The sequence below is a fragment of the Triturus cristatus genome, chromosome 10 (genome assembly GCF_964204655.1).
Source record: "Triturus cristatus chromosome 10, aTriCri1.1, whole genome shotgun sequence".
In the NCBI taxonomy this organism is placed as follows: Eukaryota; Metazoa; Chordata; class Amphibia; order Caudata; family Salamandridae; genus Triturus; species Triturus cristatus.
The window spans coordinates 1,046,867,177-1,046,890,181 of record NC_140593.1 but is presented as its reverse complement, the minus strand read 5'-3'; the positions used below and the strand labels follow the sequence as shown (position 1 = coordinate 1,046,890,181).

At 43.2% G+C, this 23,005-nt stretch overlaps 1 protein-coding gene across 1 annotated transcript in view; it reads left to right on the top strand.

Annotated features, from left to right (window-relative positions):
• FSCN1 (fascin actin-bundling protein 1) overlaps nucleotides 1-19,269 on the top strand; it is a 79,279-nt gene extending 60,010 nt beyond the window's left edge. Inside the window, exons 2-5 of the mRNA XM_085629142.1 lie at nucleotides 11,235-11,391; nucleotides 14,924-15,045; nucleotides 16,134-16,301; nucleotides 18,737-19,269. Of these exons, the coding sequence (XP_085485268.1) occupies nucleotides 11,235-11,391; nucleotides 14,924-15,045; nucleotides 16,134-16,301; nucleotides 18,737-18,939 (650 nt within the window). The 3' untranslated portion in view covers nucleotides 18,940-19,269. The remainder of the gene's footprint in view (nucleotides 1-11,234; nucleotides 11,392-14,923; nucleotides 15,046-16,133; nucleotides 16,302-18,736) is intronic.
• The last annotated feature ends 3,736 nt before the right edge of the window (nucleotides 19,270-23,005 follow it).

Here is a 23,005-nt window from a genome sequence, read left to right as displayed (position 1 = left end):
GGGCTGGTCTCCAGAGCCCACAATGTACATACATCTAGAAGTATATACTAAAGTATATACAAGAGGTCTTGAATGCTCGACCTAAAAAGGTTGTTTTGAACCTGTGCGCTCTGTTCATTGCCTAGACTGGACGCAGCTGCTGTGTGAACCATCAGTTTGGAAGAGGCTGGGGCGGATCTCGGAGGGACCACGTCAGCAGCTGATCCAAGCAGGGCCCATGATGGATGTCTGGGCCCTAGAACTGATGCGACTCCGGCTGGCGTTAATGGGGCAAGTTATGGACTGATGAGTTGAAATGCTAAAGCTACACCATCATATTCCGCCCCAGTTATCACTTGTACCAATTATCTGAAACCCGGCTTTCATTGAGGTCTGATTTCTTCTTACACACGGCCCCCCTCCCCATCACCACACACGGCCCCCTCCCCATCACCACACACGGCCCCCCCTCCCCTCCTGCTTCCACTCCCGAGGGGACACCTCCTGGCGGCATCCACTGGTGGTGAAAGAAAGCGGTTAATCCGAACGGATTCGCCGCGGCCCGGGGGCTTTTGTCCATGTCCTCGTCACCCCCACAATGAGATGAAGAGAGGCCGCAGCTGTGGTGCGCGCGCTGACGGCCCTTCTCCCACGGGAGACCCAGTTGTCACATTTCAAATGCAGCCTTTCGGGGATTACCAGATCAACTCTCGGCTTGGAAATTGTTGGATAATGCAGTGCTTTGTCTAATTAAATGCTGCGAGGTTTAAAGGGAATTGCTTGCAGGAGGCGGGGCTCAAAGGTATTCATTATACAAAGTTTCATATTTTCCCCTTTTTCTCGCCTCACTTAGTGGGACTTGTAATGTGAGATCCCATGCAATTAACGCCCAGTGATGCTCACGAGTAGGTTTTTTTCGGTGCACAATGTTGGATGTTCTGCTCGGTTAAGGTACCTTGTACACACCTCTGGTGCACTCTGTATACCACAGGCAAGGTGGCTTAGCACTGCTCTACAGACAAGTGCTGAAAAAACCCTGTTCGTCGGTCGCTGAAATGCAGAGGGATTCGGCCATCTCTAACCTGAACAGCACACTTCATTGAAGGGTTTATATGTTGATCCGTTTCTGCCTTCAACGTGTGATGCGGAGTCTTACCCCGGCACTGCCTGGTATCTGTGTATGTATCGATTACTTGTATGATCTGAACCTGCACAAGTTACAGGTGTGCTGCACAGGGTCAAAGGTTGTAAAACAGTCCACGCCCACTGTCGAAACCCACCTACCCCAGTCACGCGCCTACTGTAATGTACAGCTATGATGCGGCCAGTGAGTGGAGGGGTGTGTGAATTCTAAATGTGCACATAGTGTCGCTGCAGAGTGTTGCTCCTTTAAGGTGTTTGCAAAATGCTCCTTGTTGGCAGCTGAAGGTGCCTGCTGCTCAAATGGAAATGTTCGCTTTAGTGGCCTGCCTTGTAGCCTGCCTTGTAGAGGATGTAGGGCAGGGATCGCCAGCATCTGTTAAAACGCAAAGAGCTGCTAAGATGTGACCCTTTCTCAAGTGTGAGCCTTTCCTGTGAATGGTCCGGGTGCCTGGACGATACCCCTTGAAAGTGATAATTTTCAGTTGAAACCTCCAGGCTTAGGACCTCACAGTGGTAAGGGATGATCTTGGAATAAAGGGTTTAGTTTGATCTTTTTTCATTATCTATCGGGGTTGGATTGGCACACGTGCATGTTTTCGATACTAAAGGAACCGGAGGACCGAGGGGAGCCCTTCAATCCATGGATGCATCTGTGGTGTGCTTGCATCACTGTTTGTTTCCTCATATTGTTTCCTTAAACGTGTTGGCAATCTGAATCCAACAATTTCCTAGCCATATTCTTTCCACCCAGCTGTATACCCCATGCATCATTGTTCTCCGACCTAAAAATAACAATGTGTATATTCCCGAAAAGGGTAAACAAAAAAAAAGTTTCAGCTTTTACATCATTCCTTTGTCCTGTTTCTAAGTTTAGTTTTTGTGCTCACTTCCTCTCGTTTGTCTGCCCAGTGTCTTTATTCTGGCTTCTAGACTGCTGAACCTCAGGGGGTGTTCTGGCATAATAGTGGTCTTTGGTAAAATACGCTATCTGATTTTGAGGGATTCTTTAAATCCGAGCTTATATTGTGGTGTTGATTACATTTTTGCTGCTGGTTTGTATGTGTTCCCTCTAAACAGTAGTGCGTATTCAGAGATGTTGCCAAAGTAGAGATGACCCATCTGTAGAATGTGGTGAATTGGTACCCAGTTGGTGGCGGCATGATCATGTTGACGTGAAGGGGCAGGATGTGGGGGGTGTGAGGGGTTTGGTGCTTTTTCTGGTCTGCTGGTGTGGCATCTTTTTCAATATAGGACAGAACTAAGATGCTTGGAGTTCCGTCAGAGTATTTTGGCCAAAGGACCTGGTTAGTTCAGTGCCCTCTTAGCTCTGTTAAGAATATCACAGCACACTTCCAACAACTGGCAATGAACTGGGCTGTGACCAGACAACCAAACCATATGCAAAGGTCAAGCAAAAGCTCTGATATCCGAGGGTTATAGAAATGGAGGTCCTAGTAGCAAGACTCCAGTTTTAGACGGTCTGCTGTCTCATTGCAACTTGCCAAGGTTTAAGGTTTTTTTCTTTCTGTGAACTGACCTTATGTAATGTGTTTTTAATATCGACTCATGCCAGAGGTTGGAATCTGCATTTCAGTTTCACTGTCTGCATCCTTGGATGTGGGATTGCTGTCCTGGAGGGAATAATGACAATCAGAGTTGTAGATTCTGAGACTTTCTTAACCATAAAAAGTGTATTTATAAAGCGCACGTTCACCCAGAGGTCTGTTGGCGCTGAATAACAGATGCTTATTGTTGCCCAACTCAATGGTACTCATTTTATCGACCTCAGATGGATGAAAGGGTAAGTGAACCTGCCGGGATTTGAACCTGTGACCATGAGGTCTAACACAGGCCCCTGCAGTGGACGCATTAGTCCACTGAGCCACCAGGCCCGGTGTTAGAAATGGGGATCTCTAGTTGGCAGCGGCTGGCGCCAATGTCCAAATAGGGACCCGTCTTCCTAAGTTAGAGTAAGGGGGCTGCACCCTTTGATAACCCCTGCTCAACCCTGTGGTAACGTAGCACGAGCAGACTGGCCTATCTCGCAGGCAGTGTGTGAAGCATTTATGACCATACACAATCAGTGAAGACACTACAAAGAGACACCACACAAGTAGTGTTAGAAAAATGAGTATCTTTATCTAGGCTTAACACAAGGCTCAAAAGCGACCAAGAAGCCCCAATGCACGTAACTATAGATTCACTTAAAAAGCAATCAAAAGTGTGTGAAACTAACTTAGTTCGAGGCCGGGTTCTACACGACCCGGTGGTGCACAATGTACCTGAAGTTTAAAGGGGCACGGCACGCAGCTTCGTGAGGAAGCCACGATGACAGGCGGACTCGCAGCGGCCACAGCTGCAGCGGTCTGCGGCGTGCATGCACGATGATCCTGAGATGGTGATTAAAGGCAGGCACTCAGCGGCACAGCTCCTCAGCTGCAGCGGCCCACAATAGCGATGGCGATGATTCTAGTAGCATGGACAAATGCGGGCTCTCGGCGGCAACAGGTCCTCAGCTGCAGCGGCCCACAATAGCGATGGCTATGCTTTTCAGCCTGCGTTCCCCGCAGTAGACCCAGAGGCTCTGGATTTCTCAACAGAAGCCTCACGTGCGAGTGGAATTCCCCCCTCAATAGGACTTCAGAAGGCTGGTGGGTGAAGTTTAATGTCCCTGAGACTTCAGCAGGAAGCAAGCTCAAATCAGGCCCTTGGGTAGTTGCCTCAGCAAGATGGATAGAAGTTTCCAAGTCCTGTCCCTCTAGTTACACGGACCGAGGTTCGTCTTGATATCCAGAAGTAACGCCGTGTAGGGGTTTTAGCACAGATATTTTATACCCCAAAAGTCACACGTTGCTGAACCCAGCCAGAACCAGTTTGGTGTGGTCCTGGAGCACTTTGTTTACAAGGCGGCATCCTGCCTTTCAGGAAGAGGGGGTCTGCCATCAGATGCACAGTGGGAGGTGGAGCCATCATTCACCTTGCCAGGCACAGCCCTGCTCACATCAAAGGGTCACCACTCCCCATACTCCAACTGCAGAGCTCTCTATTCAATCCAGGTCGGGCTCAGCCTGCCCTGTCCCCCCTCCCCCATCCCCAAAACCAGACAGCCAATACACAGAAGATGTACTCTAATGTTCTGAGCTCAGGCATACTAAATTTGACTTTCCAAACATGTTCCTTGAGTCAGCTAGGATTATAGGGAATAACAACTCATACAGTCATTTTACAATAGGGAGCATTTGTGCTATGGCAGTGTCAGTGCCCAGAGCATCTAATACCAGCAAACTCAGAGGAGGCAAAAGCAAAAGATGGCAGGGAGACCCACGCCAATGGTGCCAGGTTTACCACCCAGCATTCCACCACCATTGGCCTCAACCACAAGACTAGATCGAAGTAACTTCCATAGAAGCTCTTTTGAGTGGTTTTGTTCTGCTCTTTATCTTATAGGTCATGATTTGTCCAGAAGAGAGCAACAGATCAATTGTTTGTTCTAGGAAACCCTGTTCAGTGTCGAAGCCAGTTATTGATCACTGGAAATCATTGATTACATATTTTATAGCGGGTGACGAGTTTAAGTTCAAGCTTTTTCAAGAAAGTGACAAATCCATTTGTGACTTGAGGAGTCCATCTTGAATCTGGTCCTTTGCTATCTCATTTAATGCGGTGATCACATAAGAATTGTTTTGATCAATCAAATAAGCTTTGATAAAGTCAATGGGTTTGACAGTTGTATGTTTTTTCTTTTTTTTTTATATTGCGAGTTTTTATACATTTTGCAAGCATCTGCAACATGTAATTAAAAAAAATATATCATGACCTTAACGTGGCTAACCTATATGCTTCCAATCAAATGTAAGTACACAAGCCATCTGCCCAGTGGCACGCTTTATGGAGCTATCAGCCCTCGGAACAGTAAATTAATACATGAACAATAAAGACCTGAAGGGAACCTCGCAAAAAGTCGTTTACTAAAGCCCACACTATTTGGGCAGATGTGCAGTTTAGTAACTTCAAAGTGAGTGTGCTGTGGTACCACCCATATGGACAGCACCTTGCAGAGCTGATCTTTCTGCAGTGAGCGCAGCAAAAAACAAAATCTGTGCTTTCTAAAGTAAGATGTTTAATGCCTGGATAGAGCATCAGTACTCTACTCCCCGTCCCATCCCTTCTGGCCTTCTACACTTTGAGGGGGGAGCAAGCCCCTTCTGGAGTGCAGATTCGGGGCTTGGCATTCAGGTTTTGTCTTTCTGCATTGTAGGGGAACAGACTTTGGCAGTGCATGTAGAAATGCCTGTTTGCAGATGTGAGCCTCCGTTCTTGCTGAGGAATGTAAAACCGAAGCAGGCATTTTACCAAGGGAAGAAGCAGCCCACAAACAGCCACATCACTCCAATAAACAAAATGAGGTCTTCACAGGCGGCGAGCGGCTGAAACATGGTCTTGGCAAAGCTGCCCCATGACAGGCCTGGGACCAAGTGTGAAAGATGGCAGCCAAACCCCCTCCATCCACATCGCACTACATGTTTCTCTTCCTGGCCAGGCTTAGACACTCACAGGACAGCTATTCTAGCAGATCGTGTTTCGATAGGCCAAGCATACTGGCTGTAATCATTGCACATTTTTCTGTGGATTAGTGATTGTTTTGCTGTGCTGGATGATGCAGAAACCTACATTCTTGTATCTGAGGATTAGGGATTGTGCTGGCCGTGCAAGTTTCCCTCTATTTTCCCACTGCCCTATCTAAACAGGTTTTCCTCTCGCAGCTTCTGCGCCTTCCCTACTTACTTTTCCTTGCCTTGAAGGAAAGAATACAGATAAGTATACAAAAGTGATGGACGGAGTACTTGAATTAATATCAGCTGCTGGTATTTACTCTGGGCTGCGTCTCAGTACATCGTTTTATTGCACACCATACCACCTCAGTTTGGACCCAGCTATATGCACATCAGTCCTGACCCTGCTCCAATCGAACAGTCCAGCCCGAACTGCCTGGCCGACTCCTCCCTGAACACAAGCAACCAAAGACTGATTTTAGCCTGATTGGGGCTCGTCGGTAGGGTGTAGCTTGGTTGTGCACACAAGGTGAGATTACACTGTCGGACAGGCTAGTCCCCATGCCTATGTAGTTTATCGATTCTCCTCAGCAGCCACCATAAAGGGCTGTCCTTGCCTTGTCCTCTATGGCTACCATGAATGCCTGTACGTGTGTCACATCCGCGACCACCACAAAGTATTTCTTGGACTCTCCTCTGGGGCTACCCTCAAGACCTGTCCTTGTATTCTCCATTTGTGCACACCAACCAGGCTTGAATTCTAATCTGCGATCGAAAAAATTTCCTAGGATTCTCCTCCCTGGCTGCCATCCAGGACTGGCCTTGTATTCAAGTCTGCAACCTTTGTTCCTACGCCGGACTCTGTAAAAATTAAAATCGGTCCAAATTTGATGTATAGAGATTTATGTTGACACCACCCCCACTGCAAACCTCGGTTAGATGGGAGCTGGTTGAGAAGATAAATAGCTCTTTAAATTGACACCGAATGATGCCCCAACCAGTGCAGGTTCATTCCCATCCAGTGCTTTCATGTCCACACGCCTGCTTCTGCTCCGTTTGTTTCCTACAAACAAATGATGGACGGAATGCTGACAATGCAAACCATTCTCGCCCAGTCAAAAGATCTTGGTTAAATCCATTGTTCTTTTTCCCACTACGCCACCCTGGTTTGGACCCAGCCATATGAAAATCAGTCTTGACCCTGTGCCCCATGGGAACAGTCCAGACCGAACTGCCTGGCCAGGTCCTCCCGTAGCGTAGTGGGCAAAATAACGATGGATTTAACCCAGATCTTTTGACTGGGGGAGAATGTTTGCATTGTCAGTATTCCGTCCATTTGTTTGCTGTAACACTTTTTGCCCTAACTGGGATGGTTATGCCCAGACGTGGGTCCCTTGCTCACTGTGCCACAGGATTCAAGCTAGCCTGGCTGAAGAAGGGTGACATACCTTGAAACCGGTCCCAGGATGCTTGTTTCCGGTCGAGGGAGGACCTGGCCTTGCAGTTTGGTCTGGACTGTTCCCATGGGGCACAGGGTGAAGACTTTGCATATGGCTGGGTCCAAACTGGGGTGGCGTAGTGAGCAAAAGAACAATGGATTTAACCCAGATCTTTTGACTGGGGGAGAATGTTTGCATTGTCAGCATTCTGTCCATTTGTTTGTTGTAACCGGTTGTTTCCTAAGCACTACACATCAATAACTAATTCGGTCTGCTTGACTGTCAATAATAAAGTGAACTATCCCTCACTCCGCAAGGTCTGTACAAGTGATTACCTCGCAGCAAACGCGCTTTGTTGCAGTTATTCAATTATAGGATTATGCTTGCAGTATGAGTGCCATAATGCGGTGATGGAGACCTGCTGTGCTATTTCAGCATGGAGAATGTTGTGGAAACAGTGGTGTTCCTTCCGCCCCACCCGCCAAATTCTCTTGCTCGGGATCCTTGTAGCTTTGAGTGTTTCATGGCAGGAGGGATCATATTGTCTTTCCCCTTTACATGTGTAATTTTTCTGTTACTCAGAGTACACCATCTTGTCACCCGTCCCTAATACTTTTAGAGTTAAGATAGCAGTGTTAAAACATTGATAGCAAAGTGACGGTAGAATCTGAATGCACCGGTCTCCACTGAAGCAGTATAATGCATTACAAACCTTTCCAATGTGGTTTAGTAACAGGAACTCGGAGGTGCGAAGTACACCTCCCAAGAAACCTATTACAAGGTATAACGGGGTACAATGGCGGGTAGACTGCCTGCTTCGTACAAAGGTAATTACATTTTTCAGTTATCTTGAGAAAAAAAAAATCAGTTTTAGATTTGTCACATTGCTTGATTAAATCAAGTTGAAAGAACAGTATTCATGCAACAATATTTTTGTGAGAGCACTGAGATTTGGCATCATTAGAGACTGGCAAAAAATGTGGACCATAACCTTGTATGTTCATTTGACAATGTCTTCATGAACTCTCCTCTAATGACTTCTGTTGTGGGACAGGATGCACGATGGGACTGTCCAGCCAGTAATTGAACATGTTGCATGTAAAATCTTCACAAACCAAATCCTCTGAAAAAGTAAAGTCCGCTTTAGCTTTAAAGCCAATACTTAAACTTTGTAATTAGTTTGGATTTTTGATCGTAGACACCACCCTGTTCTGGTCACATTCTTTGTGGAATATACAATGCATTTTGTTCTTGCGCATTGCGTCAGTAGGTGTCAAGCCTCTTGTGCCTTAAGTTTGCATTACTTTTTCATTTTTTGTTGTATATTTTTATTGAGAAGTACATGTCCGTTTTAAAAACAATACATTAAAAAAGGAGAATAAACAATACATTGAAAAAGGAGAATAAACCAATCAAATTATGGTCACACAATAAATTACTATGAAATGTTAACTTCTCAGATTTCTAAACACAAAAAAGATAATACAGATATCAAACGATACACTATCAGATACTTATAAAACCTGGTAGGAAGAAATAGGAAAGGTGGGCAAGGGAGGAGTTGATGTAGATAGTATGCAATATGTAGTAAACAATATATTATAGTTGGGTGGCGATAATATCATACAAATAGCATTTCAAGTGGAGACATTCCTGCTAACTTGACAATTTCCAGTAGGTGAACAGGAAGTCCTAATTCAAATAACCGTGTTATTGGCCAAAGCATCAACACTCCTAGTGATAACCGCAACAGCATGAATATAAATAACAATGGTAATGAATTAATAAGGAGATGAAAAAGGAAGTGATTCTCCTATTTTAGTACTGAATTAGAAGGAAAAATCTGTAATATTAGCAGAAATAGAATATTTATTAGCTAGAAAAGGGTTCCAAATTTGGATGAAAGTTGCAACATTTTCCTGCAATCTATAAAGGAGTTTTATACATTTCAATAAGCCATTCAGCATGGGTAGGACAAGGTGGTTTTCTCGAATGTCTTATTATACAAATTTTTACTACGGTGAGTGCAATAGCTATCAATTGTCTTGTATGGTTTGTTAGATTTGGGAGATCGGTAATATGTAATAGAAATAATTTTTGCGTTAAAGGGATGGACACTTGTATAGCTCTGTGTAGAGAGGCAGCTATGGTAGACCAATATTTCTTAATTTGGACTTTGGAATAAAATGCGTAGTATATCACGGTTCTCAGGTAGATTGGTGCAGTAAACCTGTTTTGCGTTTTTCTGGTGACCAGTACGAGTGAAGAATTTTGAAAAGTAAATTTCATTCTAGGACTTCCACAAATCGAGGTATTTGTATAATTGAGGGAGCAACTATAATTTCATCCTGAAACTTCACTGTTTTCTCCACCAGACCTGCCCATACACAGTTGGATGTTTAATCAATGCTAAAATTGTAAGTGAGTCTTCTAGTTTATGGAACACAGAGGATCCTCATGGTGATACTTTAATCCTGAGAATAGACAGAAGCCGCTGTTGGCTTCAGAGTGGAACAATGAGTGACAGCGAAGGAAGACCGTGCAAGTTAAGAAGCATGGGCCCAACACCAGCCTGAGCCTCCCATACAGCAAGCTAGGGGGAATTTAAAGTCCGAGGACTTCCTGTATGATCTGAGTTCTAGCAGAGTCTGGTCATTCAAAACTCTATGGAACAGATGATAGGGATGCGGAGAGACAAACAATTTGTGCAGATCGCCCCTTTTATAGCCTTATTTCATACACATGTTGCTTTTGCCAACTTAGTGTCCTACAATTTCAGCTCTTATTAGTAAATGTTCTCAATGGCATCATCTGCGCTTTAATTTTGGGCCTTCTGATTACCGACATCCCCTTTCCCAGGTATTTCTGATAAGCCGCCAAGGTTGGCAATCTTTTTGTTGTGTTTTTTTTAAGGATCTGAGCAGAAGCGCACAAAAATAATTCACTTTTGTGGTAAACCTTTTATTCAACAATATACAAGATTTTAATTATACCTTGCTATCCTTGTCTGAATAGTTTTCGATCTTTTTTTATAGTCTTTTAAAACCGTGCAGATTCTGTCAATATACATCCAAAACCTTTACAGTACATGCATTTTACTCTGAAAATAGTTAACAATTCCATTCAGTAATGTACGATGGACCTCAGTCGTGTCAGCTGACATGAGTTTTGCTTGGTGCATATAGCGTCTGATGTGAGCATCGGTTAGATGTTTCTTTCTAGACTTTGTATATTGGGTTCTATAAAGATTGCGTATTAGTCTGCTGAGCAGGCTTCTGATCTTGCACCATCAGGATTGCATAGTTCGTGGCCACAAATACAGAATCCTTAACCTCAAAAAGCAAAAAAGTATGAATATTGAATTATGGCAATTTCTTATAGTATAACTGGTTAACTATTGGGACTCTAACGCATTGGATGCAGAGATTTCCAGATGAGCAAAGCCTATTGTATCTTGAATCTTCTACATATTTTTACAAAAACATCTGAATAAAATTTGAAACTAAAGATTGAGCAGTTTAAGGGTAACTAGGTCTTTTATTGGGAATGTTTTAGTTGAAATAGTCTCTTCCAATGGCAATGCTTCATCAGTTGTATGATTAGCTGTATTAGTAAAATTAAAATCCTATCTGTGTCCTTTCTATGTGTCACTAAAAGTACGTTTGCAGTCAGAACAGTCTGCAAGTATTAGATTGTTAACTTGTGTTCCTACTCCATACATTTCTGGCTTCTAGCCCAATCTTCTCTTGCGGCCAGCAGCAGTGGTGACAACTGGGTGCACTGCCGTCTGCATTGGTTCTGCTGACCAGCCTTCCTTCTCCCACAATCTAAGCCTGGCTTGTCGTGGCAGGGTGTTGATGATCTGTTTGAAACTGAGATATTCAGATGTTGATTTTGAGAAGACACAATTCGAGTGGAAGATGTTCAATCAGTGTGGTTTTTACACTAGTCTAGTATTAATAATCCAGTACAGTTAGTAAAGCTTGAAGTTTCTGTTATAAAAAATTTTTTGGTATGTGTTTAGTGAAGGCTTTGAAGTGTTACAATTAAATGCTTCAAATTGTGCCATTTATATTTTACCTTTTAATCAGTGTTTAATTTCACTTTCTCCACTTTGCAGGAATGGATCTTTCAGCCAATCAGGATGAGGAGAGTGACCAAGAAACTTTTCAACTTGAGATCAACAAGGACAGTAAGAAATGTGCCTTCCGGACCTACACTGGGAAGTACTGGACCCTCTCCAGCAACGGAGGAGTACAGTCCACCGCCTCCACAAAGTGAGTACATAGGTCATGTGTCAAAAAAAATACCCTGCTTGAGTTGTAGAAGGTAACATGTATGTAGTTGCCCTTCTGTGATCTTAAATCTAATCACTCCTCCCTCTGGTCAACGCGTACTAGTAGCTGCCTAGAACTATGGTATGTCTAAATTGAATGCATTCGTTCACCTTTTCTAATCCATATCTTTTATAAATCACTGGTTCTCTTATAGTACTGAAAGTATGTCATTTTAGCCAAAATGGGCTTAGTGAGACCTCTTGCCGGATGCAATGTACTGCAGGCATTGTCCTTGCAGCTCCTCCTATGTTATGTACACCTGTTTGAGGGAGATCCTAAATTTGTAATGTGTTTTTGGGCTACATATCTAAGGTTAAGGGCGTCCAGGTCAGCCTAAAACCCTCTCTGTGTCTGTCTCTCTCTGTCTCTCTCTGTCTCTCTCTGTCTCTCTCTGTCTCTCTCTGTCTCTCTCTGTCTCTCTCTGTCTCTCTCTGTCTCTCTCTGTCTCTCTCTGTCTCTCTCTGTCTCTCTGTCTCTCTGTCTCTCTGTCTCTCTGTCTCTCTGTCTCTCTGTCTCTCTGTCTCTCTGTCTCTCTGTCTCTCTGTCTCTCTGTCTCTCTGTCTCTCTGTCTCTCTGTCTCTCTGTCTCTCTGTCTCTCTGTCTCTCTGTCTCTCTGTCTCTCTGTCTCTCTGTCTCTCTGTCTCTCTGTCTCTCTGTCTCTCTGTCTCTCTGTCTCTCTGTCTCTCTGTCTCTCTGTCTCTCTGTGTCTCTCTGTGTCTCTGTCTCTCTGTCTCTCTCTGTCTCTCTGTCTCTCTGTGTCTCTCTGTGTCTCTCTGTGTCTCTCTGTCTCTCTCTGTCTCTCTCTGTCTCTCTCTGTCTCTCTCTGTCTCTCTGTCTCTCTGTCTCTCTGTCTCTCTGTCTCTCTGTCTCTCTGTCTCTCTGTCTCTCTGTCTCTCTGTCTCTCTGTCTCTCTGTGTCTCTGTCTCTCTGTCTCTCTGTCTCTGTCTGTCTCTGTGTCTGTCTCTCTGTCTCTGTCTGTCTCTCTGTCTCTGTCTGTCTCTGTGTCTGTCTCTGTCTCTGTCTCTGTCTGTCTCTCTGTCTCTGTCTGTCTCTCTGTCTCTGTCTGTCTCTGTCTGTCTCTGTCTGTCTCTCTGTCTCTGTCTGTCTCTCTGTCTCTGTCTGTCTCTCTGTCTCTGTCTGTCTCTGTCTGTCTCTGTCTGTCTCTGTCTGTCTCTGTCTGTCTCTCTGTCTCTGTCTGTCTCTCTGTCTCTCTCATTGTGATCATTGCAAATTCTTTCAAACTATACACAGATCTCCATTAGTTCACTGGAAATCAAAGCATGCCATGGTTAAAAACAACAAAAAAAAAAACACTTGGCAACCCAGTAGTTTGTGTGGGTGGGCCAAGTTCCTGTGACTGAAAAGGGCCAGAAATGTAGCGATTGAGGGGATAGCACAGCAAGCTTTAAGCGCTATATTTTATTTATATACGTTTTAGGCTGGCTCTGCATTGGGTACACACACATGTGAGGTATCGTTTTTATCGGGATATCGAGGGAAACGCTGGGTGGTAAGAAGTTTGTGCCGGTGCGGTAAGTCCACACAACTGTTAGAAAGTGATTCGATAGATGGATCTGGATTTGGTAGGTTTTCTTAGATGGCCGCCAAGCCTGAGACCAAAAACACAGGTGACTCACTTGCAAAACCAGGTCGTTTTGTGACCGATCATTTTGATGTCTCCACAATGTTTTGGGCCATTTCCTGTAGCAGGCACTCGGCCTACCCAAGCAACTGAGGGGGAGACTTTGGGGGATGCTTGGTGGGTGGTAGTTTGTGGCCTCTGCAGACTTCAGAACTTTCCATCCCAGAAAAGTGAGTAAAATGTGCTTTATTTTACTAAGTTTGAGGTATGCAAGGGATTCTGGGTAACAGAACCTGGGGAGAGCCACACAATTCACCCCATCCTGGATTCCCCAGGATGTCTAGTTTTCAAAAATGTACAGGTTTAAGTTTCCCCATGTGCTGGCTGAGCTAGGGTCCAAAATCTGCATCTTGGCACATTGAGGAAAAAAAGGGTCAGTTTTCTCTAGAAAAATGTGATATGTCCCTGATGCGTTTAGGGCTGTTTCCTGTTGCAGGCACTAGGCCTACTGTGCAAATAATTACTGCTTCTAAAATCTATACTTTGTTCCCATTTCGGAAATACATGGGTGTCCTTGATACCTATTTTTCACTCTTTATATTTCACCAAATTAAATGCTATATACCCGGTACACAAAGAGAACCCATTGCAAGGCGCATCTCAGTTATTGGTTCTTGGTACCTCGGGTTCTTGGTGAACCTACAAGTCCTATATATCACGACCACCAGAAGGGTCCAGCGGACGTAACAGTATATTGATTTAAAAAAGCTGCCCTATTTAGAAGTTACAGGTGAAAATATTGGCACAAATGGGTGTTTCGTTTTCACCCCATGTCAATATTTTTTTATTTCAACTGTTAGTTTCTATATGAACCTTGAAGGATCTACACAGATGACCCCTTGCTAAATTCAGAATTTTGTCTGCTTTACTGAAATGTATAGCTTTCCGGGATCCATTATTGCTTTCATACCCATTTCTACCACTAACTGGAAGGAGGTTGAAAGCACACAAAAATTGTAAAAATAGGCTATGTCCCAGTAAAATGCCAACACTGTGTAGAAAATGTTGGTTTTCGGACAAAGTCTGCCTGTCCCTGAAAGCTGGGAAGATGGTGATTTCCGCACCATAAACCCTTTGTTGATACCATTTACACAGAAAATACCTGATGCTTTCTTCTGCAACACTTTCTCTCTGTTTTTCCCCCCTGAAAAAATGTTGCTGTATTTTGGCTAATTTCTGGGTCCCCTCCAGGGGAATCCACAAACCCTGGGTACCTTTAAAATCCTTAGGATGTTGGAAGGAAAGGACGCACATTTTTCGTGGATACCTTATGTGGACAAAGTTACGGGGGCCTAAGCGTGAACTACTCCAAATAGAGGCTTAACAAAGGGGGCGAACGGCCTAGCAGTGAAGGGGTTGAGGGGGGAGGGGGGGGGGGCTTTATCTGTGTCAGATCAGACTTTATGTGCAATTATGAATAATTTTGGCAGAAACCCACATATACGAGAATGGGCTAATGGTGAGCATAGTAAGCCATTAAAAGCATTGAAATGTTACATAAAGTGAAATTATAAAGCATTATTGACCCGCCTTGGAGGGGGATGGGCAAACCTCAGTCCACCCAAAAAATCTTGCTTTTTATGTTTAATTTTTGTATTCTGTTCGACTTCAGTCTTGTTCCAAGCGTTCGGACTATTCCGTAGGGTTTAGGGCTAGCAGGGATTTCTTAGGTAATGCAGTTGAGGTAGAATTTGTGGGCAAATGAGGTGGGATGACCTAATCATATGGTTCACCTCCTGATTTACTTGGACCATTTCAATCTCTAGGCCCCTTTACTACGGTGCACATTCTCACCTAACTTTTAAATGCCTTTCCTTGCTCTGATAACAGGAGTGCCAGCTGTTACTTCGATATTGACTGGTGCGATAAACGGATAACCCTGAAGGCGTCCAATGGTAAATACGTTACAGCAAAGAAGAACGGGCAGCTGGCAGCTACTGTGGACACACCTGGTAAGCAGCTCTGAATTTGTATTTTGGTTCATGGTCTGGGGGAAAGTGGAATCTGTAAAAATGGTAAATGCATGACCGACGAGGACAATGCAGAATCTGAAGAAAGTAAATGGGTTTTAAATAAGTTTCAAGAAATTGGCATGGTCCCTATCTGAGGAAAGTTTAGGAGGGGATGGACAGTGGGAGAAAGAATAAAGTACAAATCAGGTTTTTCTTATTTAAGACTCGGTTTTATGTTGTAGAGGGATTTGTTTTAAATTTGTGTCCTAGTTTTCTCACTTTTCCTTCAAGACATGCTAGTTTGTGTATCAAGTCTTCAAGTCCTACATGTATTTCTATGTAGCATGTGCCCTTTATAGTGTCTCCCGCCACCACACACTTTTTGTAAATAACACGTTATAGTGATCTTTGCCTGAAGGGGTAGCAAAACAGTTGCAATTGCATTAGACTTGATATCTAAAAGACTTTCCTGTGAAATTAAAAAATATATAAACTCTTAAACATGCAGTTGTGAACTATGATTTGAAAGTGGCAGAGTAGTCAGTCCTTTTATCCCCAATGGTATCTGACAGCGTGGGCTATGAGATCGTAAGAAAATTCAAAACCTGCACTGGAGCATTGGACATAGCCCTGGGGAAAAGAGATCAAATATGCGATGCTACTCTTCCTAGACTGAAAAGATTTGGAGGGGGGAAGGGGCTCAAGATTTTACCTAGGTTACAACGGATCCTAAAAAGTATTTGACTGCCAAGACTGTTTGCTGGTGGAAATGTAGCGTTCATGACTCCTTCTCTAGAATTCCTGTGGTCGGGGTTTCTCATAAGGTTTCTTTTTTTTTTTTGGGGGGGTCTTGTAATGTCCACCGTGAACACTTTACAATTCGTTTCATGGTAAACTGCATTTTTTTTTTTATTGCACCCCTGGGCTTGCCTTTGGGAAGATGCCACAGTTAAACTAGTTTTATGATCTTTAAACCATATGCATTCCTGTGTCGCAGTTTCTTCCGCTGCTTGGTCATTTGCTTTTCCCCCGCTGGGCTGTTCCGTTGCACTATAAACTCTCATCTTGATGTTTTTGTTTCTGTGTAGGGGAGACCGAGTTTTTTGTGATGAAACTGATTAACCGGCCACTCATAGTCTTCCGTGGGGAGCACGGCTTCATTGGCTGCAGGAAGGTGACCGGGACACTTGATTCAAACCGTTCCTCCTATGACGTATTTGAACTGGAGTTCAACGATGGTGCATACAACCTCAAAGGTGAGTTCTCTCTTGCATGGCTATCATGAACATAGTGATCTGAACCAGAAATGTCTTAAACTGCTGGTACTGTGGGTGTAGAACAAGGCTATTCTTTCTCAGAAGTCTTTGGTTTCACCTGTCTTAGAATAGTAGCAGTGGATTCTTTTTCTAATCTAGCACAGAGTAGATCATCTTCAATTGATCGTCTGAAATTGAGTTGCATCCATCCAGAATGTTTTGCAGGTCCCAGGAGATAAATAATTTCTGTGAAATCTTAAAGTGAGAACATAAGATTAAGGCTATTTACAAACACACTCTAAAAGTAGAATTGTGTGTCAACAGGATCCTAATGGCTTTTCAGTTGCTTGTGAAGCAAGCATTGGTGGTGCAAATTCATTTGATCACGTTTTCAGTGGTTTCAGTGCCATTGCACTGGCCAGCCTACGCAAGTCGTCTACAGAGTTCCGCAAGCTTCTGCACTTTTGCTTTTATCTACAATTAATGACTTTCATTTGATCTTCTGGCCATACATTCTGTAATTATACTTGCAATGTCTAACTTTTTTTCTTTTTTTTGGCTATCCCGTTCAGACGGGAACAAAGCATTTTTTTTTTAAATTAGATTTTTAATGTCCAAGTCACATCAATATCTAAAGTGGCTTTCTACTACGTGAGCCTTCTACATTGGATTACCTGGAGCCTGACATACCTGCAATTGCAAGCATCTAAAGTCATGAACTTATTTTTACTCTTCTGGGTGGGAGTATGAGCAAGTGAGGTGTTGGGAGTCCTTTTGTTGCTAGCCTTTCCCCAAGGATGAATCTGAGGACAGCACCGTATGTATCAGTGCTATTGAGTGGCATGGCTGGGCAGTCCGTTGTGGGTTGTTGCTACTGGGAGCCTTTCTGCAAGCACTGCTGTAGTTGGAAAGCATCCATAACCCAGTAAACTCATTTGCAGTGCTTCATGCGGTGTACTGTTGTGTGTTTTTTTTTTTTTTTTTTTTTTTTTTTTTTTTTTTGTCTGGTAGTGGGTTTTACTGTCGGATTTGTATGTACTTTACCAACTGCCTAGCTTTGGTGGCCCATTGTGTACATGGGGAAGGACTCTCCTGCATCCTATTGTTTAGGTGGTTTATGGTTGCCTTAGAGGATTTATGGAGGTACAGTTGGGGAGGATTGCTTGGGAGAAATGTGGCACTGGAGCGGTTAGGCTCAATGCAGGTGATGAAACTCGTACCTCACACATTCTGTAGGAGGGTTGAGCTTTGTGTAAGTTCCTAGCTTAATGTTTGTTACTTGGTTTCCGTCTAGGTGGTGTGTTTTTACAAACAGATGAGTGGTGCTGCAGTAAGTTGAGTCTGTACAGTGGAGTGTGCTTCGTCAGCAGTTTGTAGGAGCTGAAATGAACACCCAAATACTTACAAGAGTGTGTTTATCTTGGACTTGTGTGAAAGTTAGTTTGTGCATAAAGGGACCTACCTTCACATAAAAAAAATTGCACCCGTGCAGAGTAAGTTTGGGCAGTCATGCTGGGACAGCGATCAAACACTTCTTTGGTTCATCTCCACCGCCAGTGCCCTTTTTTAACCTACTTTAGTTTGGACCTTTTGGTAAAGGAGCTCAGTGATGGTCATTGTGAAATGTCACCCTTGGAGGCAACCTCTGAAAGTTGCATTGAACCCTTGCAACTTTTATTCCCTGGTTAATGTACATGGAACAGGTTTATTGTAGGTGTATTGCATGCTGTTCGACAAATTTTACAGCCAACTAGAGAGTCCATATTCAAGTCGGGAATGGCTTTGCGATCCTTATAAATGCAAACTAGGATAAATATAGGTGTATTTCTGCATACTCAAATGGCAAACTAAGCGCCAATACGTGCATTATGAAGGCCTAACTGGTACATCCAGGAATTTTTGGTCACGTTTCTTCTTTCAGTGTTTGGGATCTGCACTGGGGGTAGCAGTTTTATAGAAAGTAAACTGAACATCCATTACAGTATGGATCTATGGTTACAGTGTGGTTGAGTGACTATTCCGTTCTCTACTTCTAATATTTGAAAGTTAATGTACATTTTGCTGTTTTTGTCTGTCTTGCTGTTTTTTATTTTGTAAATAATAAATGTCTTATAAAAGCAAAAATAGATCTGCTGATGTTCATAGCAAATGTGTATTCACATATTCACCATGTGACAACTTTATGGATCGCTGCATGCCACTCCCCTGTCACACAAGCCTACATTTTATGCTCTCCAGAGAAGTGGGATCTACACTGGTATAAGTACCATGTATGTATGTAGAAGTAAATGCTCCAGCAGAATCTACAGATCCATGTGGTGAACAATTAGACCAATACTGTACAAACTGCCCAATACAGAGCTGTGCTTCCAATTAGACTCGTGTTCAAGAAATTGCTATTTTTAATCCGACTTTTTTGTTATTAATTCTTATAGATTCCACTGGGAAGTACTGGACCGTGGGCAACGAATCCTCTGTGACCAGCAGTAGCAGCACGCCTGTGGACTTTTTCTTTGAGTTCTGTGACTATAACAAGGTGGCAATTAAAGTCAATGGTCGATACCTGAAGGGGGACCATGCTGGGGTTTTGAAGGCCTCTGTGGAGTCTATCGAACCTGCCGCCCTTTGGGAATACTAATTGCACTTTACCCAACGTGCTCTGCCACAGTTATATATTTTTTTTGTTTAATATTGTTCTCCGCAAAATGTCCCTCAGACGGTTTCACACACTCGCCATGAATCAAGAAATGCTTCGGTTTGTGGCGTTTGGCGTCTTCCTACATCTTTTTCCATACTTAGCCCAAAGTGGGAGAAAGTGCGCCCTGCCTTGCTTTAAAAATATATATAGGGAATTTATTTTTTATGAATTTAATTTGCTGGTTCGCTTGTAAATGTTGGTGCCACAAATACATTGCCATGTCAATGCCAACCTTTTAGTTGTATATAAAACCGCTCTACGTATCTTGTTTGTGCCATAATGGAGTACGCTCAACTCTTTTTGTTAGTCTTGTATGTCCCACTCAAGGTTTGTGTCATGCCTGTGTCCTTGCCATTACACAATTGCGTCTGCAAAGACAGTTGGGAAGTGGATTAGTTGCTCATGAAGAACAAATAGGAGCCCAACTGGTCATTGTTAGCATCTTTTTTTTTTTTTTTTGGGTGTTTTGAGATATATTTTACTTTGGAAGGCCCTTGAGGCTGTCCAGGTCTGCTTGTGCCCCAGAGTGTCTAGTTTTTTTTACACTGACCTGCATTTCTGAGAAAGATACTAGAACATGGAGAAGTATCCTCACCATATCAGCAGAGCAGCCTGTGAGCGTATAAGGGCATCGGGTTGTAACCTACGCCATAAAGAGAACACGCGCCAGCATTTGTGGTGGTCAATAATGAGACCTATTTACGTACCCTATAGCACCTCCAATCCCTGTGCAAGCATTAAAGACCCTGAATAGGATCATGAAGATTAACCTCACTGCTCACAATGAGGAGCCACACTAATGGGATTTGCTAGGAATGTTTTCAGCTTCGGGCCTATAATGTGCATCTTTTATAATGTGGTCAAGGCATATGGTCTGTGGCCTTATTTTGGATAGGATTTCTCAAGTTGGCCCTTTGAATATATACCATAGACTTATTGCCTCCCCTGTTATTACTGTGCAAGAGGTAAGGCAACACTTTTAAAAGGAATTGGTGTTTAATGATGTAATTACGTTTAAACATGCCCTACAGCTCACAAATAAACTACTAAGACAAGAACACATAACTGTTAATCTTCCACTAACCCAAGTATGTATTTTTCTTTTTTTCTTCTTGTTTACTGAAAATGAGACTTAACACGAAAAAATATCTTTGGGCATTGATTTAAAATGCCTGTTGGTAATTTGTGGCATTGCTGAGACGCCCGTTCCATGCTGCATGCATTCTTGATGCAAGTTTCCTGATGGGAACGGGTAATGCGATATGCAGATGAGTATTTGGTAATAAGTTTGGTTCTGTAAGGAACTCTTGCACACTTTTGGTCAAACGGTAACGTTTTTGGGGTGTAGAATGAAGACTCGATTGCCCTAACATGCTAGCCGTTTGCTCTGCAAGCATTACTTTAGTCCCTGTAAGGCTGGCAAAGACTTAGTTAACTGGAACCAAAGTGCAATTGCTTGCCCTTTGGGTGCTCATGCCTCTGATTTTATTCTTTTATTTTGACGTGAAAACCAAAAGCACCATGTTTAAATTGTATAGCCATCATTTTTCACTATTTCTTCAGGAGTTGTCTTTTGAAAATGTAGGGCCTAATGGATAACGCGCCTAGAGTGTTTGTCAATAGCAAGACTTTTAGCAAGCCCATGATGGGGTTTAAAAGAGCAGATGGCGCTTGGGACATATGTAACTGGAAGGTCAGATTAAAGCAAATTCAAACTATGATATTCTACATATCAGCAAATGTTTCAACCGTGTTTTTTTTTTTTTTTTTTTTAAATGTACTAGAATTGAAATGCAATCTTCTCACAATTTCCCAACTTTTAAAAATGTTTTGTAGTTGGGGGTCGTATCTCTGGGATTAACTGGATTATCTCACACAGCCCCACCTACTCCTTCCGGTGCTCTCCTCCATCTCAAGGCCTGGTCTACCTCCTCAAATACTTGCCTCCCTCACCACTCCCCAGTGAAGGGGGCCCTCACAGGCTGACCCTGGCAGGGAGCTCTCGTCTTAGACTGAATGTCCGGTGGGCACTTTACAACAGTGGCACCAAAAATTAAATCACTGTTCCAAACATTTCAATAATAAACCAAAACGGTGTTTCTCTAGAGGTTTCAGAATCTATTCTGATTCACAGTGCTCCATGTGGTGCTTGCCATCTCTCCGTATTGGGTCTGCTTCAGATCATGCTGCTGTGAACATTTGTGCTGTTTTGCTCAATTCTCACCTTTCCATAGGAACGTATTTTTTTTGTACTTAATTTTTTTTGCTCGCCTAAAGGCGAGCAGTCAATGTTGTCCTTCACCTCGTGCTATTCTGTGGCCATAACCAAAACCTTGTTTGATCCGTTTCCACTTTTGACCAAAAACCCAACCCAATTTGGTCTGTTCGTCTTCTCGCAAGTCTGTGAGAAAAGCGTTGTCATTTGTGTTGAGCACAAAGTATGGCCTTTTCTCCTTTTATAGCCATGAATGGGATGAAGTTGGAAAATTTTGGAATTATGGCTTCAAGTTACTAGAGGTGAGCTTGATGGGACCCTGAGTGATTCCCAGATAAGCAGTCCTGAAGGCACCACCATCCACTTCTTCCCAGTGTCTGAGTTATCGTCTAGAATCGCTTGTCTATTGAGCTGAATGCCAAGAGACCACAACCCTCTCTAACCAATGATGAGACCCTCAAACATTGATTTCCCCACAAACCAGTAACTCCTTCAGGCTCCTTTTCAATTTACTCTTATTAAATCCTTGTTGAAGGGTGTGTCAAAATTGGGTGGGGCGTGGTTAGGAGAAAAGTTACGTGCCAATTTATTATTATTGGGTTTTTGGGGCATGTACAACAGTGGGAGGATTGTAGTGCCTCATCTGTTTACATTTTAGTCCTCACTTGCGGATTTATAATGTTCCAGAAGGAGTGTTTATGGTTGCGTGTTTTGGTATGACATTATTAAAATTATGAAGGAAAAACAATGACTGGAAGTGAAGCCCTGGACTTTTCCTCAGCTTTGTAGTTGGGGGGGGGGGGGGGGGGGGGGGGGGGAGGGGGGAGGAGATTGTTGCCCATGCTTGTGCCTGCTGCCTCTGAACCATGGCGTCTGGAGTGATAGGTTGAGAATCTCGCTCTGTATCCCGTGTGGAATGATTTGGAAGCATTCCGCTTGTATATTTTGTTAAGAATGTTTTTTTTTTTTTATTCTTTTTTGTAAGTGCCATTTGTATAACTTAAAGAAAAATAGCATTCAGTGGAGAAAAATAAAGAATTGCTTTCCGAGAGGATCTTGGCTCTGGTTTGTTTTCATCTGATTGCTTTGCTGCACTTCTGGGCTGCTTGCAGTTTAACTTTTGTCCTTGGCATATGGTTCCATCGTACTCGATCCAACCGTTCCACCTGTAGAACGTCATTAAAAATGGAGGCTTCTGGGGAACCCAGACACCTGCTGGCAGGCCTTTTGTACCCTTCTGAAATGCTACCTCTTAATATGGAATGAGTGAGCAGTGGTAATGCAATGTTTCTTTTGCCAGAATTCACTTGTCAGTTATTTTTTTTATTTCCCTACAATTTCAGGTTAAGCTGATCATTTACCTTTTTTCCCTATATTGTATTCTTACATCTTTATGGCGATGTTTAGGTTTTAAAATTGCGTGCAGCTCAGTAACTGTATGTGATGGCCACCTGCAAAGGACTGTATTCATAAATGAAGACGAGGATGTACGTGGGAGTGCAGCTGTTGCCAGAATTTATCAAAAGCTAGCCTGGAACATGCCTAAATGGCTTGGCACAACACAAATCCGTGCTGTGCTCAAGTGTGACTTGGCACCTGAATTTGCTGAAGAGGTTTCTGCCACTACCAAACGTCATATTGAACAGTCCAGATGAATGTGCTGAGGCTGGAAGTCTGCAATAGAGTAAGTTGGCTGCCCAAAATCCAGAGATTTCGAAGAAACAAGTGGCAATGAATTGTCAACCTTAAAAAGCACTCTGTGGGCTCCTGGTAGATCAAAGGATGGGAGTC